A 22,188-nucleotide genomic window follows, 5' to 3' on the forward strand; every position below is an offset into this window, starting at 1 on the left:
CCAACTCGTGGTAGCCGTGCAGTCCTCAGTGGTACTGGTAAAGTCACCACACGGGATTGTTATGCCATTTAGGGTTCTTGCTAAATTGGAAATTCTATAGCGTAAGTATTGAGCAACCAATTTAGCTAGGACCCTAAATGGGACGACAGTCGCGGAGCGTGATGGACTGATGGTACCTAAAGTAGGTAATTGTTATGAAATATTCAAAAAGAGTTTGAGAATATACACGTGACTAGCCCCGTGAGGGATGCGTTCATAAAGTTAACTTTTAGGTAAATACTAACCACGCGAAACATATTATGCTATACTGTTCCTGTATTAAGTACCCCGTAAGAAAACTATTGTTACATACTAATGTTTTGTTTTATATGTCAATTTCAAAATTTAAATATTAGATAATCTTAATACCATTCCAATTAGCTGACCAAGGGCGGGTTTAAATTCAGCAAGCTGTACCCGCACCCTTTTCATTACTTACACAATTTGTTGCATAATGTTTAGATTAAATACTTACCTACTTACTCCATATACCTAAGATGGACTAATTACCTACCTAACTATTATATATTATACCTAAGAACTGATGTAAAAAGTAATGAAATAAATGCATTTGTATTTGTATTTTGAAATTATTTATGTAGGTATACATACCGCGTATAGTAATAGAACAATAACAGGAAAACCATTACATGTATTTTTATGCTGCGACACACCTTTTGAGTACCTACCTACCTAGTTCGAATGTTCTAGGATTGCTAGGTAATTGATGAGTAATATAATACTTACAGTTCTAATAATTATAATAAAATATATTTCCTACTGATAGTTTTCATAAAGTTTGTGACAATTGTCACGTACGTCTTATAGGTCTCATTACACGTTTTTTTTGTATATTTTGAATAAGATTATCTAACTTAAAATTTCATTTACATATTTAGTTTCCATGAAACAGGAATTGGTTTGGTTGGGGTGTTAAAAAAAACTTAAGTGTCCGATATTAGTAATAATATTTTTAATTATACGAGCTACACTGAAAATTATTAACAAAATCGTTCCATTTCCCGTTAAACTTTTCAAACGCCTTCGTTTTGGCGTCTCCTTCCAGCGCACTATACTTCAAAGAGTTCAAAGCCAATTGTTTCAACAGTCTCAAATCTGACGTCTTACTGGCCACTCCCATAAAGGCTACATAAAAGTCGTCAGACAGCGGGTCTGCCTCCCAAGCTCCAGGGTCATCACTGGATATGACCACTGGCAGGCCATGAGCGAAGAAAGACGCCAGAGGATGGTTACGCACGTCTTGCACCAATGACAACACAGCATTTGAGATCACGTTCACTTCCAAACCGATGTCACGTTTCAATACCTCCTCAATTAAAAGAGGGTGTTTCGGCAAAGCGTAAGCATGACCTATCCGCTTCGCCCCCAATAAAATAGCGTCTACTAGATTTTCATCCGTCGATGTGCCATACCAATCTGTTTCGCCAGCGTGAAAGAAATACGTCAACTGACCCGCTGCCGCTGTTAACTGTGGCACAAAATCTAGCAACGGTTTCCCTAAATCCTCTTGTCCGACTAAATCGAAACCAGCGAAGAAATCTAGCACTTCTGCTTTGACCCTTTTCGCGATTTGCAAGTAAGTTGCCAAGGCGTTTGTATCCACGTTTCTGGGCGGAGCGTATATCACTTTTGCACCGATAAAATCTGGGTGATCTTTCACAAATCTATTGGCGATTTTCTTGTACGCTTTAGCGGTGACGACAGGGTCATAGGTCGTCCCATCTAACTCATATAGAGGCGGTAGTATGGTTCTAACTTCTACATACATGATGTTATCTTCTCTGAATCTTTTTAGTACGTCGTAAAAGTATTGTTCCCATACAGGTCGGTAGGTTACCATCGGGAATATAGTGTTAAAATAATTCATGAAGGCAGTCCATGTATTTTTGATACACGGATAAACGTGAGCTGGGTCGTCTACTACCATTGTGAAGTGTTTCCTTAGCTCAGCGTCGAATTTCCCGACATTATTAGACATCCTTCTTACATCACGCATTAGTTTCCAATTACAATTAGTATCCGGTATTTTATTTGAAAACTTCAATAACACCTTGTTGTTATCATTATCAAAACAAAAGTAAAGTCCGTCCATGTAGGTTATGTTTAGCAAATAATCTGGTCCCAACAATCCAACATCATGCAAATGCAATGCCGCGCCTTTCGGTACATCCTTGATGATTTTGTAGACTTTTGAATTACTTATCCCGTCCTTATACTTAAAGAAATGGTAAGAGAAGTTGAAGTATTCTGGGTGTTCGAAAGCGTAGTCGATTTCGTCGTTTTTGTGTTTCATTAGGCAGTTGTTTACTTTAGTTTCTTCTTGTGTGAGGTTGATGTTACCTCCGAGCGTGAGTTTGTCTTCATCGTGGAGTATCTGAGCACGCTTGGTCTTGTAATCACTGTTACATTCGGTAGGGTATTTATGAACGAGTAGTATAGTGATCAGAGTAAGAGCCCGCATGTCGAGGTCGCGCTGCCAGCGCGCACGGATCGGCACTGAGTTTCTTACGAACAATGACCCTACTTGTATCAATAACCGAACGTTATTGTATTCAGTTTGCTATTTAATACGTGCTCGTTCTGTAATGTAGATTGTTTAGTCATAACATAATTTGATGCTTAGCCAAGTTTACAATGCGAGGACATACGAAAATTACATTTGTCAGTTGTTGTGTGAATGATTCAATACAATGAGATTATTTTATTTTACATATGTATGAGAAACGTAACCATCCGGAGGTATTATTTTTTAAAGACATCCTGCCGAACGATGTCACTTATAAAAAATTGTCTTTAGGGTTCCGTGCCTCAAAACTTCAAAAGGAAAAAACGGAACCCTCATAGAATTACTTTGTTGTCCGTCCGTCTGTCTGTCAAGACCGTTTATCTCGGGAACTACTACACTACGGGAACTATGGAGGTATCGAGTTGAAATTAAAAAGTATTAAAACCATATACTCGGGTCTACAGTCTCTTGAAGCTGTGAAAAAACAAACTTCTAACGTAAAATAGGGATACGGCCGTTTATGCCGCATAAAACGTCTTTTTCGACACTCTCAAGGGAATCAAAATTGATAGGGTACTTCCCGTTGACCTAGAACTATGAAATTTGGCTAGTAATATCGTCTTACACTACAAATACAAGGAGACATCTGAAAACTGTAACTTTGTAAAAAAATAAAAAAAAAAACGAAGGCTGCAAAAGTATCTGACACGATCTTATAATATGTGTATAGAGCCATAAGAGCGTGTCACATATTTTGCGGCATTCGAAGAGTAACATATTATTGCAGGTGACTGTATACATACACGTTAGGTACCTTTAATGCACTTATTCTCTTACAATACAGTCAGCAGCAGAAGATGCTAAGCGGGCTAGGTGTTCAAAATGATCTTGTCGCAACTTTATTGTTAAGTGAATATTAAGAGCGCGTCAAGCTAATTTTGAACACCTCGCCCGCTTAGCTGAGCAACTTCTGCTGCTGACTGTACCAACATAGTTGTGTTGGTCACTTAGACCTCATTTTCAGCCAACTTTACCTAAGTACCACTAAACGATAACATCCTGCAATTTTTCCAGTTACACGAAAAAAAAGCCGCTCCCATACAATTGAAGTTACGCTCTCATTTTGAAACGACATGCTTAAATTGCATAAAACTGGACAGGAATATTCATAAAACATAAATATCTGTCTGATTTTTTTTGGATGTAAAGAATTGTAACACAAAGGATAACGAGAGATTAATTTTATGCCCGCGGCTACGTTTATTCTTTATTCAAGTATAGTCGCACCAATAAAAGTCTGCATCAGCGGATATGATAGCCCACGCAGCGTAAGTGTTATTTATACGTCATAATTTCATAGAAATTTGACGTTTAAAATGACACTTGCACTGCGCGGGCTATCAAAATCGCTGCAGACTTTTTACGGTTTGACTCTATAGTTCGTTTTTTTTAGCATTAGAAATTAGGTAAACAATCTTGATGTGTCTTTTAATTGAAAAACACATTTTATAAATAAGTAACGGCTATGTAACAATTATGAATGTCATACGATCTTTTATAGTCTTCTGTAATACTTATTGCAAGTAATAATTATTGATTTTTAAAAAGCGTTTTTCAATTAAAAGACATGTTAAGATCGCTTACCTTCTTTCAAGTTCTTTCTAATGCTAAAAAAAACGAACTATATAAGTTTACAGCTACTTATGCCAAGACACTTAATACCTACTGTTAATACATACCATACTATACATATATAGTCAGTATCATAAACATAGGTACACTTTTCGAACTATCTCTAGGATCTTAAATATGTAACAGTTAACGTACCTACATTATTTATTATTATGCATTACACGTTTACACATATGACTCACGATTAACTATGTAATAATCATTGCTCACTAAATATGTGTTGTTTGCATTTTTACGTGCTAAAAAATGTAAACCTACCGTAATATCGCGAAATAAACGAAAACATATGCAAAAATACTTATTGTTAGTCAAGAAAGATTCCAACAACTTTTTATATAATTTACCGTTTCGTTTATGAAAAAAGAATGTCACGACATACTGGTGTTTATTAATTATGAAAATAAAATAAACCATAGATAAGTAGGTATATTTACTATGAAATAAATGCTAATGAATCCTATTACCTACGTACCTACCTATCCGTTTGTAAAAGGAACAACAAAAAGTTGACCTAAATCGTAAACAGACTAAAACATCTATAGAACATTGTTATTGGAATTCAGTTATAACGGGTGTGTCTTGTAACATGAGCAAAAAATTTAACTGTAGGCTGTAGTCTGCGAACTGACCAACATTTGTTCAGCAACTTTTAAAAATGCATAAACTTTGTGTTCAGATTTTTAGCACACTTTAAAGTTTATTCTAAGACGTAAAGCGTGACAATGACAAGCAACGTCAATTACACTGATGATAGCGTACATTGAAGAGAATATTAACCCTCCCATAGAAAATGGACCAGCCAAAATGTATAAAATAGCCAAATTTTTTTCGCGATTCCGTGGTTGGTCCCATAGTAAAAGTCGCTCAGTATAATCCCAAAACTGCCCTGGCAACGGGAATGTAGTTATTATGTAGCCAACCTGTAAATAAAATAAATATGTTACGTCTTGAAATTACACGTGCGACGTGCGAAATATAAGTAAGTTGATGAGTATAATAAAATAACTAAATTGATGAGTAATACATACTTACCCAGGCTTTATCATCAATCACCGCTACAGATCTAAGCATTTGATATGCTTTGCCACTTCAAAAGGTAAAAACCTAATCCATCTTAATGCAGGTACATGTATCTACAGACAACACACAAGCACTTGACATTATTACACGAAGCAATCAGAAGATTAAAGTGCAGTTGACACTGCAATACTCATCTCGACTCATACGTGACACCCTATGCAGCCATATTTTTTAACGAATACCTACAGGCGGGGCGGTACGATGGAGTGGCACTTGTCTTGTGCTTACCCCAACCCTTTGCATAAAATCAGCATGGCGGAGTTCTTTGCATTTCTTTTTTTTTAAGTTTCTTCAATGCTTTGAAAGTGAACCCTTTTGAGCTCACCGCGGTTGTAATTTACACCAGGACTAAGTGTTTTAACGAACGTTTAGGTACCTCTGGTACACTACAAAAGCCCGTATTTAGTTTCCTTTCCTTTTTCATGTGATTTCTTAGGTGTACTTACAGCTCTTTAATTTAAAATATTCGCTCTATAGACATTCTTCATTTATAAATAAATTGACGACCAGTCTGGCCTAGTGGGTAGTGACCCTGCTTGTGAAGCCGATGGTCCTGGGTTCTAATCCCAGTAAGGGCATTGATTTATGTGTGATGACACAGATATTTGTTCCTGAGTCATGGTTGTTTTCTATGTATTTAAATATTTATATATTATGTATATCGTTGTCTCAGTAGGTACCCACAACACAGGCCTTCTTGAGCTTACTGAGGGAGTTAGTCAATCTGTGTAAGAATGTCCTATAATATTTATTTATTAAATAAATATTTGACAAGCTTTATTATTTTATAATCTTAATTTCACTCTAGTAATATGAAGAAAAACGTTCACTGTTTTCGCAAAAATACCCTTAAATTACAATTTTTTTATAATAATTTTTAAAAGTTGCTGAACAAATGTTGGTCAGTTTGATGAGTACAGCCTACAGTTTAATTTATTGCTCCTGTTACAGAAAACACACTGTATAGTCGTTGTCGATAATTTGATGATAATAGGCTGTAGATATATTACTCCGGAGGTCAGTACGATATGCGTCTGACGTCATTTGACATGTTTAGTCTTTATATCAATAAATTGCAAGATAAGAGAGTATGTTACCCACTTCTATTTATTTAGTAGTAGTAGTAGTATCCAGACAAAACATCCTCCAGACTTAGCATAGTCGCGCTACCCCCTCTGCCACGCATACGGTAATTTTACTCCATGTTCGAGTCGAAAGTGTCTTTGTGTGACGTCCGTGTCTTTGAACGGACCAATCACGGCACGGGATTTCGCTCACCTCGTCCCGCACACCCCCGCATTTTCGACATCATCGGTTGCATGAAATAATTGCTCTAAACTCGGTCTAGAGGATTCCTAGTCTATGTAGTAGTAGTAATCACTTTATTGTAAACAAAACAGGTTTACAAAACTAAATTACAAAGATGTACAAAGGCGAACTTATCCCAATAAGCGATCTCTTCCAGCTCACTTTCGAGTAGATGAGAGGTAAACTCCAGAAACTTATTTATTTATTTAAACTTTATTGCACAAAAGAAAACTTATCGTACAAAAGGCGGACTTAATGCCAAAAAGCATTGTCTACCAGTCAACCTTAAGGCAAAGCAGAGAGATTGTGGGGAGTGCTACTAGAGTCTAAGTCTGTTCGGAAAGAGAAGATTCGTGGTATGTATTGGGCCCCATACGCTAGGACAGAGTTACGATGTCTCAAACATACTTACTTCTAGATAGAGGCGTGTACAGATGTTTCTGAGCGCCTTGACCGCTCCGATATATCTGTTGCCGACTGTACCTACCGAATACATCAACAAATGCCCGTGGAGCCTTATCACGCTGCATTAAGGTTTATTTTAATTGTTATTTATATGGTTGATATATATTAATCGTCAACTCTGCTATAGACGATACTATCAGAAATAATAATTAGATCACCTACTTTAAGCTAAAAATATTACATGTATCGTAACAGTAAAGTTATTCACATGTAAAATACAAATTGATAATTATTATCGTTGTAGATATTCGTGTTTTAATGATAACATAACTTGCCGGCATCGTAAAAACAATTGACAACAAAAATTCATAAATGTATTGCGTATAATTTATGTCCTAGTTTTTAGGGTTCCGTACCCAAAGGGTAAAACGGGACCCTATTACTAAGACTTCGCTGTCCGTCCGTCCGTCCGTCCGTCTGTCCGTCTGTCTGTCACCGGGCTGTATCTCACGAACCGTGATAGCTAGACAGTTGAAATTTTCACAGATGATGTATTTCTGTTGCCGCTATAACAACAAATACTAAAAACAGAATAAAATAAAGATTTAAGTGGGGCTCCCATACAGCAAACGTGATTTTTGACCAAAGTTAAGCAACGTCGGGCGTGGTCAGTACTTGGATGGGTGACCGTTTTCTTTTTGCATTTTTTCCTTTTTTTATTTTTTGCTTCATGGTACGGAACCCTTCGTGCGCGAGTCCGACTCGCACTTGCCCGGTTTTTTTACGATAACTCAACCCTGGTCTAGCATGAGTTGCGTTAAGGTACCTTTAAAAACGGTGTTGACCGGTCTTTAAAGGTACCCGACCGTTAAAGTAGCATTTCGGTACCGATATCAATACATACTTAAGAGCCAACAGGAGTGGTCATTTCTCCATACAAACGTACTCGACTGTTTCCTCCGTGGGTTTTGATGCTAGAGCAATGATTTTTTCAACACAGATTAATATTGTCAATATATCTGTATCGGACTGTTTTGCTGTTTTTGATATTTTTGTTTTTAAGGCGCTAGAGCCCTTCAAAAATGTCCAAAATGGCCTCATTGACTATGCCGCAATGAGAGGCGTAGTATTCAAAACTGATATCAATTAGCCAAAAAAGCAAAACGGTCCGACACAGATAATTTCATAATCATTTAGATTTCCAAATTTGGTTACGCTTGGTTAAGTTTTGGAGGAGGAAACAGTCGAGTACGAAACCTCGATTTTTGAGATTTTTACGCAGGATTTTTCGCCTTGTCCTTATCGCACTAGTTTTAGGAGCCGCTTCCGTTAGCGAGACGGGTATATTTACCTAAAATATTTAAAACTCAGCTCCTGTTTCGTCTTAAGGTATCCAAACAAGCTTCCGTCCAATCGGTACCTTTAAATACGATTTTGACCGGGTATCCGACCGATAAAGTAGTAGTAGGAGTCCATACATCTAGCGCGACTTCAAGTATGGACTCGCGCGCAGATCGCAACGCATGCTAGACCGCGGTAACAGAAATAGATTACCCGCATAAGAGGGGGTGTAAAACCAGGTAATTAGAAGGGAACAATTATTGTGACGGGTAATATTTCCATCTAGCAGGTCTCAATAAATCTTAAAACTAAAATTTTGATTAAAACTTTACTGGTTAGATCCCTCAGCTATTAAATTATACTGCTATGATATGCAATTATGCAGGTTACCGATATACTTACCTACAACTGAATATAGTTACATATATGAAATTTAGTTTTATAAGATTTTTATTGGTGTCTTGCAAATATAGTCTAATTTCCGTGTGATATTTTTCATGAGTTCATGAGATTTGTCCTTGATTAAAACATGTAAAAATGAAATATAAAACTATAATTTAGCGTTATCCCCGACTTAAGATAAAGGGATAAAATGTCAGAAATATAATTAGTATTTTATCAGTTGTTATCTCACAGTACCTATATTTTAAGGTGCCATAGTTATAAGGTTTTGATTAATGTCAACGGCGCGATAGCAGTACGAGCCGTGTCGGTGCGGGCGAGCTACCTTCAAACACACTTCGTATCGAACTACGAGAAAACAACCTTGATCTCGATTTTATAAAGTTGAGTGAACTGTCGTTGACATTATTTACCAGCCATGTGGGTGATGTGGGCGCTTGTCGGCTGTTTACTATTCGCACCTGCAGTGATATCGAATAAACTCCAAAGAGTGCAAGATGAAAGAAACTATCTTTTAAATAAAGAACTTAACATGATGGTGGGAAGTGACATTGTTTTAAGTGATAGTGAACTAGTTGCTAATGAAACTATTATGGCCCTTAAACTACACGAATTGGATAACGGATTTAAAAATCCTGAGTTCTTTCACTGTTCGAAACACTTTTTTGAATACAAGGATGCTGTCAAGGAAACGCCTTTGTACAAAATTATACAGAAGATGCCGAAAGGAGCGGTTTTACATGCCCACGATACTGGATTACTGGGCCCAGACCATGTTTTGAATTATACATACTGGGACGACTTACACATTTGTTACGAAGATGATACCGTAAAATTTCTGTTCTCAAGTGATACACCCACTTCTCCGTGTGGCAACCAATGGCAATTGCTCAAAAACGTCAGATATTCATCTGGCAACGTTGAAAAGTTTGATGATGAACTTAGGAAACATTTCACTATCGTTATTGACAAGCCTCTAGATGTTTATACTGACATTAATAAAGTGTGGTCGAAATTCCAAAATTATTTTATTAGTACCAGTGGGTTGCTGTACTATAAACCGCTTTGGGAGCAATACTTCTATGATACTTTGAAAGCATTCAGAGAAGATAACGTCATGTATATTGAAATGAGAAGTGTTTTGCCAGAGTTGTACGATTTAGATGGTAACACTTATGATGCCGTCGCGACGGCGGAGATATACAAAAAAGTGCTCGACGAGTTTGTGCGTGACTATCCAGATTTTTTCGGAGTTAGATTAATCTATGCGCCATTAAAAATGGGAAACTCGGATACAGTTAAAGAGTATATTCGAACAGCGAAAGTCATAAAAAAGAAATTACCTGGTTTCTTTGCTGGTTTTGATCTGGTTGGCCAAGAAGATATAGCTCCGGCTCTAATAAATTATTTGCCCGAGTTAGTTGATGCTGCTGATGAGTTAGATTATTTCCTCCATGCTGGTGAGACTAATTGGCAAGGTTTAAGCGATGAGAACATTTTTGATGCTGTAGCTCTAAAGACAAAACGTATAGGTCACGGTTACGCTATAGCTAAGCATCCTATTCTGAAAGAAGAAGTCAAGAAAAGAGGAATAGCGCTGGAAGTCAATGTTGTGTCTAACCATGTTTTGAAATTGGTTGAAGATGTGAGGAATCATCCTTTAGCGACGTTCCTCGCTGAGGGTATGCCTGTAGTTTTGTCCAGCGATGACCCAGGAGTGTGGGAGGCCGACCCTATGTCTCACGACTTCTATTTGACTTTCTTAGGGGTGGCCAGCCGTCGAGCTGACTTAAGACTGTTGAAAAAGCTTGCTTTAAATTCTTTGTATTATAGCACATATCCTGATAAAGAGAAGATTGTATTCGAGTTTGAAAAACGGTGGACGAAGTTTATTGGAAACGGACAATTTCTTCAAGCAATTGGTTCTTAATTCTGAAATATTAGAGAGGTAATGATATGATTGCGGCTGATATCGACTGGGTGACTAAAATGTATAATAAGTATGTAGTCTAAATCTACCGTTGGTATGTTTGTATGATAGTGTGGAGAATAGAAATGTTTTTTGTAATATGAAAATTATGTCAAATGTTTACACATCACATCTCACAAACATCTCTTCAAGCCAATGTTCCAATAATATAAGGTATTATATTATACGCTTTTCTCTGAGTCACTGACAGTAAGGTAGTGTAAATATATTTTTGGAAAGTTGGCTTGTACACGTACTTGTGAATTCGACCGTACACTGGAGTTCAAAAAAACGGTTAACTTTGAAAAATCTTGTTGCTTATGTATACCATTCAGGTGTTACTTGGTCTGATCTGAAGTGAGTAAATAATTCATTTTAAAATATTTTTTAAATGTACTTAACTACTTATATAACAAGGTTTGATCAAAACTGTGTTTAAATTATTGTCAATTTATTTAAGTAGGTATAGATAAAGTAATTATGTGAATACAAATTATTTAAAAAAAACTAAACATGTACCTACTTATTTACCTTACCTACATACCTAACGTTCATTTATGCTGTGCAGAGAATTATAATTCGAATAGGTAGGTATAGCGAAAATATACGGGTATTTTTTTATATGGGTGTTTGTGTATAATTAAGGCCCACTTGCACCATTCCACTAACCCGGGATTAAACCGTTAACCTAGTGTTAAATTGTACTGGTAACCATGGAAACCCCAGGTTTAACCGGTTAATCCCGGGTTACTGGAATGGTGCAAGGGGCCTAAAGGTATTAAGTATAAGTTTAATAAGTCATGTCAATAACTATTGCTTAGCACTCGTGGATAAAGATATAAATTAGTTACACCGTATAATTATGTGAATATTAACGCTGAAAGAACGTTAATTTATAACATTTTACGACAATTCATACAAAAGATATACCACATACTGATACAATCTCAATATGTGCCTAGTGTACCTACGCAAATGTGGTATTAATAACGAGGTGGCCTAATATGCTACTGCTGATAATTATCAATTTTGATATGATACGACTTTTATACTCGTTTTACTATCATTTCGGCCTGATTTGAACTTGAAAATACGTCAAATATTGACATTTGAGACAAAGAAAAGTCTGCAGCGATTTTGATAGCCACGCAGTGCAAGTGTTATTTATACGTACGTCATTATTTCATAGAAGTTTGACGTTTAAAATAACGCTTGCACTGCGTGTGCTATCAAAATCATTGCAGAGTTTTCTTGGTCCAACTCTAGTTTCTTTCGCGTTCTCGCGTCTCACTGTCACGTTTTTAAATTTTAGAATAGTACGACTACCATCAGTTTGGCATTGACATTTATAAACGCTATCGTGAACGTAATTTACTTTTCACCTCGGCAGCTCGAACAAGGGTACTTTGCTTCTTAAAAACAGTGAGCAAAATGCGATTTTGCTCACTGAGTCATTTTGACTCACTCAGTGAGCAAAATCGCATTTTGCTCACTGATTGAGACAAAATGAGTGAGCAAAATCGCATTTTGCTCACTGAGTGAGATAAAATGTCATTCAAGTGACCTTTATAGTCAAATGTCATTTCAACATGCGGGGTCTAATACAAGTTCGATATACTTGGGTTCTTTTATCTATGTCCCTCTAGGTATGTTCTCACTGCTTAGGGTGAAAATTTTTGTGTACTACACGAGATCAAAGTTATTTACATCTCGTGCGCTTTTGAATCCCTTACTACGCTCAAGATTCTAAATTAGATTCACTCGCTACGCTCGTAGATCTATTATAGAATCTTTCGCTTGCACGGGACTCAAAATAAGCACTCGAAGAAATATCAAACTTTGATCTCTTGTTGTACAAATAACTATTCTATGCATCTCGTTCGTACTGACATATTAGTGCTAAAGAGATATACAGGGTGATGCAGGAGACGTGAGCAGGACTAGCACTGCGCATTTCGTAAATTATAAGCAACTGTTTCGTATCAGTATTAGTGAGGATAGCGTTAATTTTCTAGTCATGTTGAAAAAAAAAGTTATTAATTTATTTACGACATGCATGGTCACCCTACAATTGGAATACTAAACTACCGATATTCTGTGTCAAATTGAATGTCATCACGGTCTGGTTACTTTTGAAAACTCGTATCTCACTCAAGTTTGACAGTTTATTTTCTTCGTAATCATAATGCTGTCATTACGGTTAAAGAGGTTTTATGTTTATTAATTGGGTCTTGTAGGGTGACCATGATTGTAGAGAATTAAATTTGCCCTCGCCAAAAAGTTAAAAATAGGAAAAAGTGTGAATGTTTCACCTAAATACGACGGTGATCGATCAATTATCAGTTACTGAGTGTGCAGGATTAGTCCTGCTCACGTCTCATGAATCACCCTGTATAGAAAGTAAATTACGTTCACAATAGCGTTTATGTCAATGCCAAACTGATGGTAGTCGTATAGGTATGTATTGATGTAGTAACATAGTTCGTAGTTGAAGACTAACATTATTTAACATACATAAACTCGATTTCATTATTCGTATTGTCTGTCTGTCCCATTGTTTCCGCCAGTAATTGGGAGAGCATGTTCGCGCCCAAGTGGGCAGCATGGTTCAGGATGTACAATGTATTGTTTTACTCTGCTACAATGCCAGGAGAGACATTCAAACTTAACAAGTCAATCAAGTTGGATTTGATATTGATTTGACTTCACAATGACATGTCGTATATGAAAACAATACACTCTTTTTTGGGCAGTCGTGTAACAAATTGAAGTTATATTTATCAAAGGGTAACTTAAGTCTTGTGTTGTTGTGTTGGTCTTTACACTCTTTACAGTCATCGCAGCCGGTGTAGGCTGTAGATTACCTCCTCAAAATACCTTCTTTAGTCGCTGCAACTATCATTTGCAAAGATGCTGTGGCCAATGATGATGATGAACTTAAGTAGCTAATAAACTAAATAATTCTCCTTGAAAATCTTATAACTAATGACTGTGTTAAATAATTTGCCATTTACCAAATAAATAGGTATAGTGATTAGGTAGGTACGAGGGTTGCACTGAAAATGTCGGGAATAGAGAAATCTGTCGCATCTAGACAGTCAATCTTTATTTTAATGCATACTTAAACTCAAACTGACCACGCATATAAATTTTCTTTTGAAAGTAATCATTCTGTAATGCACACGGCTCATAATCCCAAAGTCCTTTTTGTATGGCGATTTTGGGGCCTTAGTGGTTTTGTATGAAATTCGTGGAGTAGCCAACGGAATTGAAGTTTTTTTTAAATGTATATATATATAAAAGATTTTTTTACTGTTGTCATATGAATATTTAGGAATGTCGAAATCTGCCGATATGCAACTTTTTTGGCAATCTTTTTAATTAACAGCACAAATGCGATTTTAATTTTTGACGTCGCTTTGGAATGACATGCTTCTTTAAGATCACCCATGGGATAAAATGAAAGTGACTTTCATATTTATTTTTAACTGCAAACGAGCGTACGATGAACTCTAGTTCATAAAAAAATAACAGAAGCCCATTGTAACTTTTATTTATTCGCTGAGGGTATATTGAAAACCGTTTAAAAATATGATCCGAAAAATCACTTGGCCAAAAATTCAAATAATGTTCGACATACAATTTTCAAATTGCCAGTAATTCTTAAATACAAATGACAACCAAATGGAATATACCTTAAAAGTTTTATAAAGAGTTACATTTTTATAAATTATATGCCTCTTTCTATTATGTTATTTCTAAGTGTCCCATTCCCGAATCTTTCAGTGCGACCCTCGTACCTATACATTATTTTTCTATTTTACGTAGAGATGCCACGAATATTCGGCAACTATTCGGTATTCGGCCTTTTCGGCCACTTTGCCGAATATTCGGTATTCGGCCGAATGTTGCCTATTATTCGGCCGAATACCGAATACCTGTTGCACCTACCTAAAAAGAAAAATCACACAAAATAATTACCAAAAACTAGGTATTTTTAATATTTAAAATGTATTCTTGGAAAGTAGTTAAATACACAGGCATATTTTTGAGAATTTGTTTGATTACAAAATATTTTATTTTTATGATGGGTCTAATTTGATTGACTAACTACATACATTAATTCTGTTCAACGTAAAAATATAACTTAGCAAATGTTGTGCTTTGTTGGCGAACACTTTTCATGTGACTCAAAATGTTCGCATGTCATGCCGAATATTCGGTCGCCGAATATTCGGTATTCGGCCGAGAGAGGAGCCGAATATTCGGTATTCGGCCAAATTCACTATTCGGGGCATCTCTAATTTTACGTATCGTAGGCTATTTCCGAAAAGTTTTAATATATACTAAATACCTACTATTATTCCTAATCGTAAATATTTTACGTAACCTAAATATTTTCCCCTTAAAAACCCAAAATACCCAACACTATCCCGTCGACAGCTCTAAAACAAGAAACACAATCTTTAATGAACTAATTAGTGCACTCGGATCATTATGTCGTCACGGCTCACAATAAATAACTTAATTTCCCCGCTGAAAATCAAAGTTGGAGTCGTTCGAAAACCGACCGGAGTTGCGACGTTTCGGTCCGTCACGTCACCGACACGGCTCATCCGACGTTTCGATCCGTCACGTCACCGTCACGGCTCATGGGATAGTCACGCGACGCGATGCGTTTCTGAGCGGCGCCTGGGCTAAGGGTGAACTATTAGATGATTAGTGACGCTTCAGGAATAGGTGTCGACATTAGTGCGGGTATTACTGGAGCATTGAAACTTCAGAAGAGATGATTTAATCCGGATCTTTTCTTAAATGTCGTCTTTTCCTAATGTCCAGTTGTGTCCAGCCTCTATGCGTCGTCAAGGGTAAATCCGGAGCTATTTTGATTTTGTGGATGACCAGATGGACGGCTTTGAATCTGTCTGAATCGTCTCAAGCGTCATTCTACCAGTGTTTCTGCCATTTTATTATTAAAATGCACTTTATGACGAGATGCTAATAGGAGAAAAACGGATTGACCGAGCTGCGTTCAAAAAAGTGCATTACTGATGTTGAAGCTAAAGCTGAAATGGGAGTGGGCCGGCAAAGTTTGCCGCATATTCACCCACAAAATAGCGATGGTGGGCAAGGACCAGGCGGAGATGGCGGGATGACTTGGACGTATGTCTCAACGGCTGGCCAAAGATACCGTGACGGAGAAATAGCAAAGGGACCTTTACCCAGAAGTAGGACGCCATAGTCCGTGGCGCTCACGACAAAAAAGTGTGATATACGACAAATGATGATGATGGAATTTCCTTTTGCAGAGTTGCTGCTTTTGACTCACAGATTGATTTAGGAAGGGGAGCCAACCGGATTTTTGATGCAAAATTTTGACTTAAGGGGGGGTGCCCCCCGAAATTTGTAAAAAATAAAGTTTTGCAATGTGGTCAAGTTTGGTATCATTTTCGTGTAACTCAAGGATGCTAAATTCGATTCTGATATTTTATTTATATGGTTTCATATAAATAATTTCAAAAAACCTGAAAAATAAAAATTTTCAATTTTATTTTTCGATTGCTTCGATATTTTTTGCTCGGTCGGATTCTACTCACTAGTGCCACTATTACGAATATAATTAATCCATATCTTTAAATTGCTTGAGGCGGCTCTTCAGACAAACTTTTTTTGTGACAGATCCAGCGTGAATGTTCACAGTCGCGTATCATTTACTCAGTTTCTTATCAAAACGTCTTATCTCCTCCGCTGCTCCCGTCTCAATTTCGACCTTATAATTGGTAGTAGAAGGTTGTCTTCTGAATATCTAGTGTAGAAATAAGTCTTTTTGAAAGGTCACTCACCATTTCTTCCAGGCGGTGCTGTTAATTGATGGTGTTAATGTGCCGTAATGTTACAGATAGCTAGGACACTCGTTCAAATTTTAATTTAATACTACGTTACTGATTTAAAACGGTTTATATCCCGTTTATAACTCTTTGTAGCGTTCGGGGTCAACGGGAGACTAAGGAACCTCACTATTTGGTATACTTACTAGCTTCTACTCGCGACTTTATCTGCGTAGAATGATGCATACCCCGGCCGGCGAGAGCAAAAATGCGTCTGCTCCTAGTGCTTAATTAAATATCGACTATTCTATCGACATATGGATGTCGATAGAATAGTCGACTTTTAATTAAGCACAATTTTTTTTTAAACTGAGCCATTAGTATTTGTTATTTATTTCAACTTGATACCTCCACGCGTTTCTAAGAATAACCCTAAAACAATTTTCTATCAACATAAAATTATTATTATTATAAAGTTATTCACAATAAGTATCAGAATGTGTTGAAGAAGAACGTTGGCATTTTAACTTTAAACAATTTAAATAAATTGATATCTGGCAGAGAAGTGGAACTACCTAATACAGAACAAATTCATAATCACTATGAATTATTTCGTTTTGCTCCGATTACTACAGTAGATTTAGAACGGTCCTTTAGTTGGATGAAATGGATTTTATCGGCAAGGCGAAGGAGTTAAGGCGCTAGAGCCCTTCAAAAATGTCCAAAATGGCCTCATTGACTATGCCGCAATGAGAGGCGTAGTATTCAAAACTGATATCAATTAGCCAAAAAAGCAAAACGGTCCGACACAGATAATTTCATAATCATTTAGATTTCCAAATTTGGTTACGCTTGGTTAAGTTTTGGAGGAGGAAACAGTCGAGTACGAAACCTCGATTTTTGAGATTTTTACGCAGGATTTTTCGCCTTGTCCTTATCGCACTAGTTTTAGGAGCCGCTTCCGTTAGCGAGACGGGTATATTTACCTAAAATATTTAAAACTCAGCTCCTGTTTCGTCTTAAGGTATCCAAACAAGCTTCCGTCCAATCGGTACCTTTAAATACGATTTTGACCGGGTATCCGACCGATAAAGTAGTAGTAGGAGTCCATACATCTAGCGCGACTTCAAGTATGGACTCGCCCGCAGATCGCAACGCATGCTAGACCGCGGTAACAGAAATAGATTACCCGCATAAGAGGGGGTGTAAAACCAGGTAATTAGAAGGGAACAATTATTGTGACGGGTAATATTTCCATCTAGCAGGTCTCAATAAATATTAAAACTAAAATTTTGATTAAAACTTTACTGGTTAGATCCCTCAGCTATTAAATTATACTGCTATGACATGCAATTATGCAGGTTACCGATATACTTACCTACAACTGAATATAGTTACATATATGAAATTTAGTTTTATAAGATTTTTATTGGTGTCTTGCAAATATAGTCTAATTTCCGTGTGATATTTTTCATGAGTTCATGAGATTTGCCCTTGATTAAAACTTGTAAAAATTAAATATAAAACTATAATTTAGCGTTATCCCCGACTTAAGATAAAGGGATAAAAGGTCAGAAATATAATTAGTATTTTATCAGTTCATAATCATAATCATAATCATAATCATTTATTCGATGCTATGATCATATTTATTCAGTTGTTATCTCACAGTACCTATATTTTAAGGTGCCATAGTTATAAGGTTTTGATTAATGTCAACGGCGCGATAGCAGTACGAGCCGTGTCGGTGCGGGCGAGCTACCTTCAAACACACTTCGTATCGAACTACGAGAAAACAACCTTGATCTCGATCTTATAAAGTTGAGTGAACTGTCGTTGACATTATTTACCAGCCATGTGGGTGATGTGGGCGCTTGTCGGCTGTTTACTATTCGCACCTGCAGTGATATCGAATAAACTCCAAAGAGTGCAAGATGAAAGAAACTATCTTTTAAATAAAGAACTTAACATGATGGTGGGAAGTGACATTGTTTTAAGTGATAGTGAACTAGTTGCTAATGAAACTATTATGGCCCTTAAACTACACGAATTGGATAACGGATTTAAAAATCCTCAGTTCTTTCACTGTTCGAAACACTTTTTTGAATACAAGGATGCTGTCAAGGAAACGCCTTTGTACAAAATTATACAGAAGATGCCGAAAGGAGCGGTTTTACATGCCCACGATACTGGATTACTGGGCCCAGACCATGTTTTGAATTATACATACTGGGACGACTTACACATTTGTTACGAAGATGATACCGTAAAATTTCTGTTCTCAAGTGATACACCCACTTCTCCGTGTGGCAACCAATGGCAATTGCTCAAAAACGTCAGATATTCATCTGGCAACGTTGAAAAGTTTGATGATGAACTTAGGAAACATTTCACTATCGTTATTGACAAGCCTCTAGATGTTTATACTGACATTAATAAAGTGTGGTCGAAATTCCAAAATTATTTCATTAGTACCAGTGGGTTGCTGTACTATAAACCGCTTTGGGAGCAATACTTCTATGATACTTTGAAAGCATTCAGAGAAGATAACGTCATGTATATTGAAATGAGAAGTGTTTTGCCCGAATTGTACGATTTAGACGGTAACACTTATGATGCCGTCGCGACGGCGGAGATATACAAAAAAGTGCTAGACGAGTTTGTGCGTGACTATCCAGATTTTTTCGGAGTTAGATTAATCTATGCGCCATTAAAAATGGGAAACTCGGATACAGTTAAAGAGTATATTCGAACAGCGAAAGTCATAAAAAAGAAATTACCGGGTTTCTTTGCTGGTTTTGATTTGGTTGGCCAAGAAGATATAGCTCCGGCTCTAATAAATTATTTGCCCGAGTTAGTTGATGCTGCTGACGAGTTAGATTATTTCCTCCATGCTGGTGAGACTAATTGGCAAGGTTTAAGTGATGAGAACATTTTTGATGCTGTAGCCCTAAAGACAAAACGTATAGGTCACGGTTACGCTATAGCTAAGCATCCTATTCTGAAAGAAGAAGTCAAGAAAATAGGAATAGCGCTAGAAGTTAACGTTGTGTCCAACCATGTTTTGAAATTGGTTGAAGATGTGAGGAATCATCCTTTAGCGACGTTCCTCGCTGAGGGTATGCCTGTAGTTTTGTCCAGCGATGACCCAGGAGTATGGGAGGCCGACCCTATGTCTCACGACTTCTATTTGACTTTCTTAGGGGTGGCCAGCCGTCGAGCTGACTTAAGACTGTTGAAAAAGCTCGCTTTAAATTCTTTGTATTATAGCACATATCCTGATAAAGAGAAGATTGTATTCGAGTTTGAAAAACGGTGGACGAAGTTTATTGGAAACGGAGAATTTCTTCAAGCAATTGGTTCTTAATTCTGAAATATTAGAGAGGTAATGATATGATTGCGGCTGATATCGACTGGGTGACTAAAATGTATAATAAGTATGTAGTCTAAATCTAACGTTGGTATGTTTGTATGATAGTGTGGAGAATAGAAATGTTTTTTTTAATATGAAAATTATGTCAAATGTTTACACATCACATCTCACAAACATCTCTTCAAGCCAATGTTCCAATAATATAAGGTATTATATTATATGCTTTTCTCTGAGTCACTGACAGTAAGGTAGTGTAAATATATTTTTGGAAAGTTGGCTTGTACACGTACTTGTGAATTCGACCGTACACTGGAGTTCAAAAAAACGGTTAACTTTGAAAAATCTTGTTGCTTATGTATACCATTCAGGTGTTACTTGGTCTGATCTGAAGTGAGTAAATAATTCATTTTAAAATATTTTTTAAATGTACTTAACTACTTATATAACAACGTTTAAATTATTGACAATTTAATTAAGTAGGTATAGATAAAGTAATTATGTGAATACAAATTATTAAAAAAAACTAACTACACATGTACCTACTTATTTACCAACATTTTTGTTTTTTTGTTTAGCCTGGTTAAGTGTCCCACTGCTGGGCAAAGGCTTCCCCTCGCTTCCTCCACTCAACCCTGTCTTTTGAAGTTTCCCGCCAATCCGGACAAAATACGTCCAAGTCGTGTCGCCATCTCCTTTTCGGTCTGCCCAGAAACACGGAACTGCGCTCCAGAACTAGAGTTGTAGATGTAGGTGTCAAGACCGCTAAGCTTAAGTGGGACTGGGTTGGACATGTCTGCCGCATGCACACTGAAAGGTGGGCCAAAATGGTTACGGAGTGGGAACCACGGAACACCATAGATGGTGCTAGCCGGAGTGCAGGCATTTACCTACATACCTAATGTAAATTTTTGCTGCGCAGAGAATTATAATTTGAATAGGTATAGCGAAAATATACGGGTTTTTTTTATATGGGTAGGTATTTGTGTATTATTAAGGCCCACTTGCACCATTCCACTAACCCGGGATTAAGCGGTTAAACCGTTAACCTAGTGTCAAATTGTATGGGTAACCATGGAAACCCCAGGTTTAACTGGTTAATCCCGGGTTAGTGTAATGGTGCAAGTGGACCTAAAAGTACAGTGAAACCTGGTTAATTGGCACCTGGATAAATGGAAAACCTCAATAATTGCAACCAAAAGTCCGGTCCCGGTCCCTTGAGACCAAAAGGCCTCTATAATTGAAATTTTGGAACCTCTATAATTGCAATTTAGATTTTAGTGCTTTTCGTAATTTTGCCTCTGTAATTGACCACATCGCAACTAAGACCTCTATAATTGACACTGTGTTAAAAAAATCCGTTATTTCTGCTCTTTTTTTACCTCTATTATTGAAACGAGTCTTACTTATTACCTCTGTAATTGAAATAATGTATTTGCAGACAGCAGAAACAATATTATAATAGCAATGATCATTTTATTTATGTCTTCATCCAGAATGCTATTTATTTATTGGGTATCTATCACAGCCTGTAGTAGGTGAAATAGTTTTGTTAAAACCAAAAACAAAGTATGCTTTTTACATTCTAATAAAACTTTCTTCTACAATTCAATGGAATTTTTTAAACCCACATGATTAATAAGAAAATAATGTTGTAATTAATGTAGTGTAAAAGTGCAAATATTGACAGAAGCTATATATAGCTTTTTTATAGACTAGAAACCCAGAACGTAAGCGTGTCTACTTTCAATGGTTATTTGCACCTCTATAAAAGAAATTTGTCAGATACGCAACCTCTATTAATGAAAACCTCTATTTCATTAATAGAGGTTGCGTACCTCTATTAATGAAAACCTCTATAATTGACACAACGATTTTTTGAACCTCGTTAATTGACACGACCTGCTTAAATGAAAAACCTGGTTAATTGACAAAAAATGGCCGGTCCCTTGAGATTGCAATTATCCAGGTTCCACTGTATTAGGTAGATAAGTTTAATAAGTCATGTCATTAACTCATTGATTAGCAGTAGCACTCGTGGATAAAGATATAAATTAGTTACACCGTATAATTATGTGAATATTAACGCTGAAAGAACGTTAGTTTATAACATTTTACGACAATTCATACAAAAGATATACCACATACTGATACAATCTCAATATGTGCCTAGTGTACCTACGCAAATGTGGTATTAATAACGAGGTGGCCTAATATGCTACTGCTG

The 22,188-nt window shown here is 36.7% G+C and overlaps 3 protein-coding genes across 3 annotated transcripts; 2 read left to right on the forward strand and 1 right to left on the reverse strand.

Annotated features, from left to right (window-relative positions):
* Positions 1–988: 988 nt before the first annotated feature.
* On the reverse strand, positions 989–2,587 carry LOC134674777 (adenosine deaminase 2-like). Its single transcript, XM_063532908.1, has one exon. The coding sequence runs from the start codon at positions 2,519–2,521 to the stop codon at positions 1,013–1,015; it is 1,509 nt and encodes a 502-aa protein (XP_063388978.1). The 5' UTR covers positions 2,522–2,587; the 3' UTR covers positions 989–1,012.
* A 6,587-nt stretch (positions 2,588–9,174) lies between these two features.
* On the forward strand, positions 9,175–10,735 carry LOC134674432 (adenosine deaminase 2-like). The gene has a single exon (XM_063532502.1). It carries the CDS (start codon positions 9,213–9,215, stop codon positions 10,722–10,724), a length of 1,512 nt encoding a protein of 503 aa, XP_063388572.1. The 5' UTR covers positions 9,175–9,212; the 3' UTR covers positions 10,725–10,735.
* A 7,611-nt stretch (positions 10,736–18,346) lies between these two features.
* Positions 18,347–19,981, forward strand: LOC134674451 (adenosine deaminase 2-like). Its single transcript, XM_063532523.1, has one exon. It carries the CDS (start codon positions 18,447–18,449, stop codon positions 19,956–19,958), a length of 1,512 nt encoding a protein of 503 aa, XP_063388593.1. The 5' UTR covers positions 18,347–18,446; the 3' UTR covers positions 19,959–19,981.
* Positions 19,982–22,188: the final 2,207 nt, after the last annotated feature.

The sequence above is a fragment of the Cydia fagiglandana genome, chromosome 20 (assembly GCF_963556715.1).
Source record: "Cydia fagiglandana chromosome 20, ilCydFagi1.1, whole genome shotgun sequence".
Lineage (NCBI taxonomy): Eukaryota > Metazoa > Arthropoda > Insecta > Lepidoptera > Tortricidae > Cydia > Cydia fagiglandana.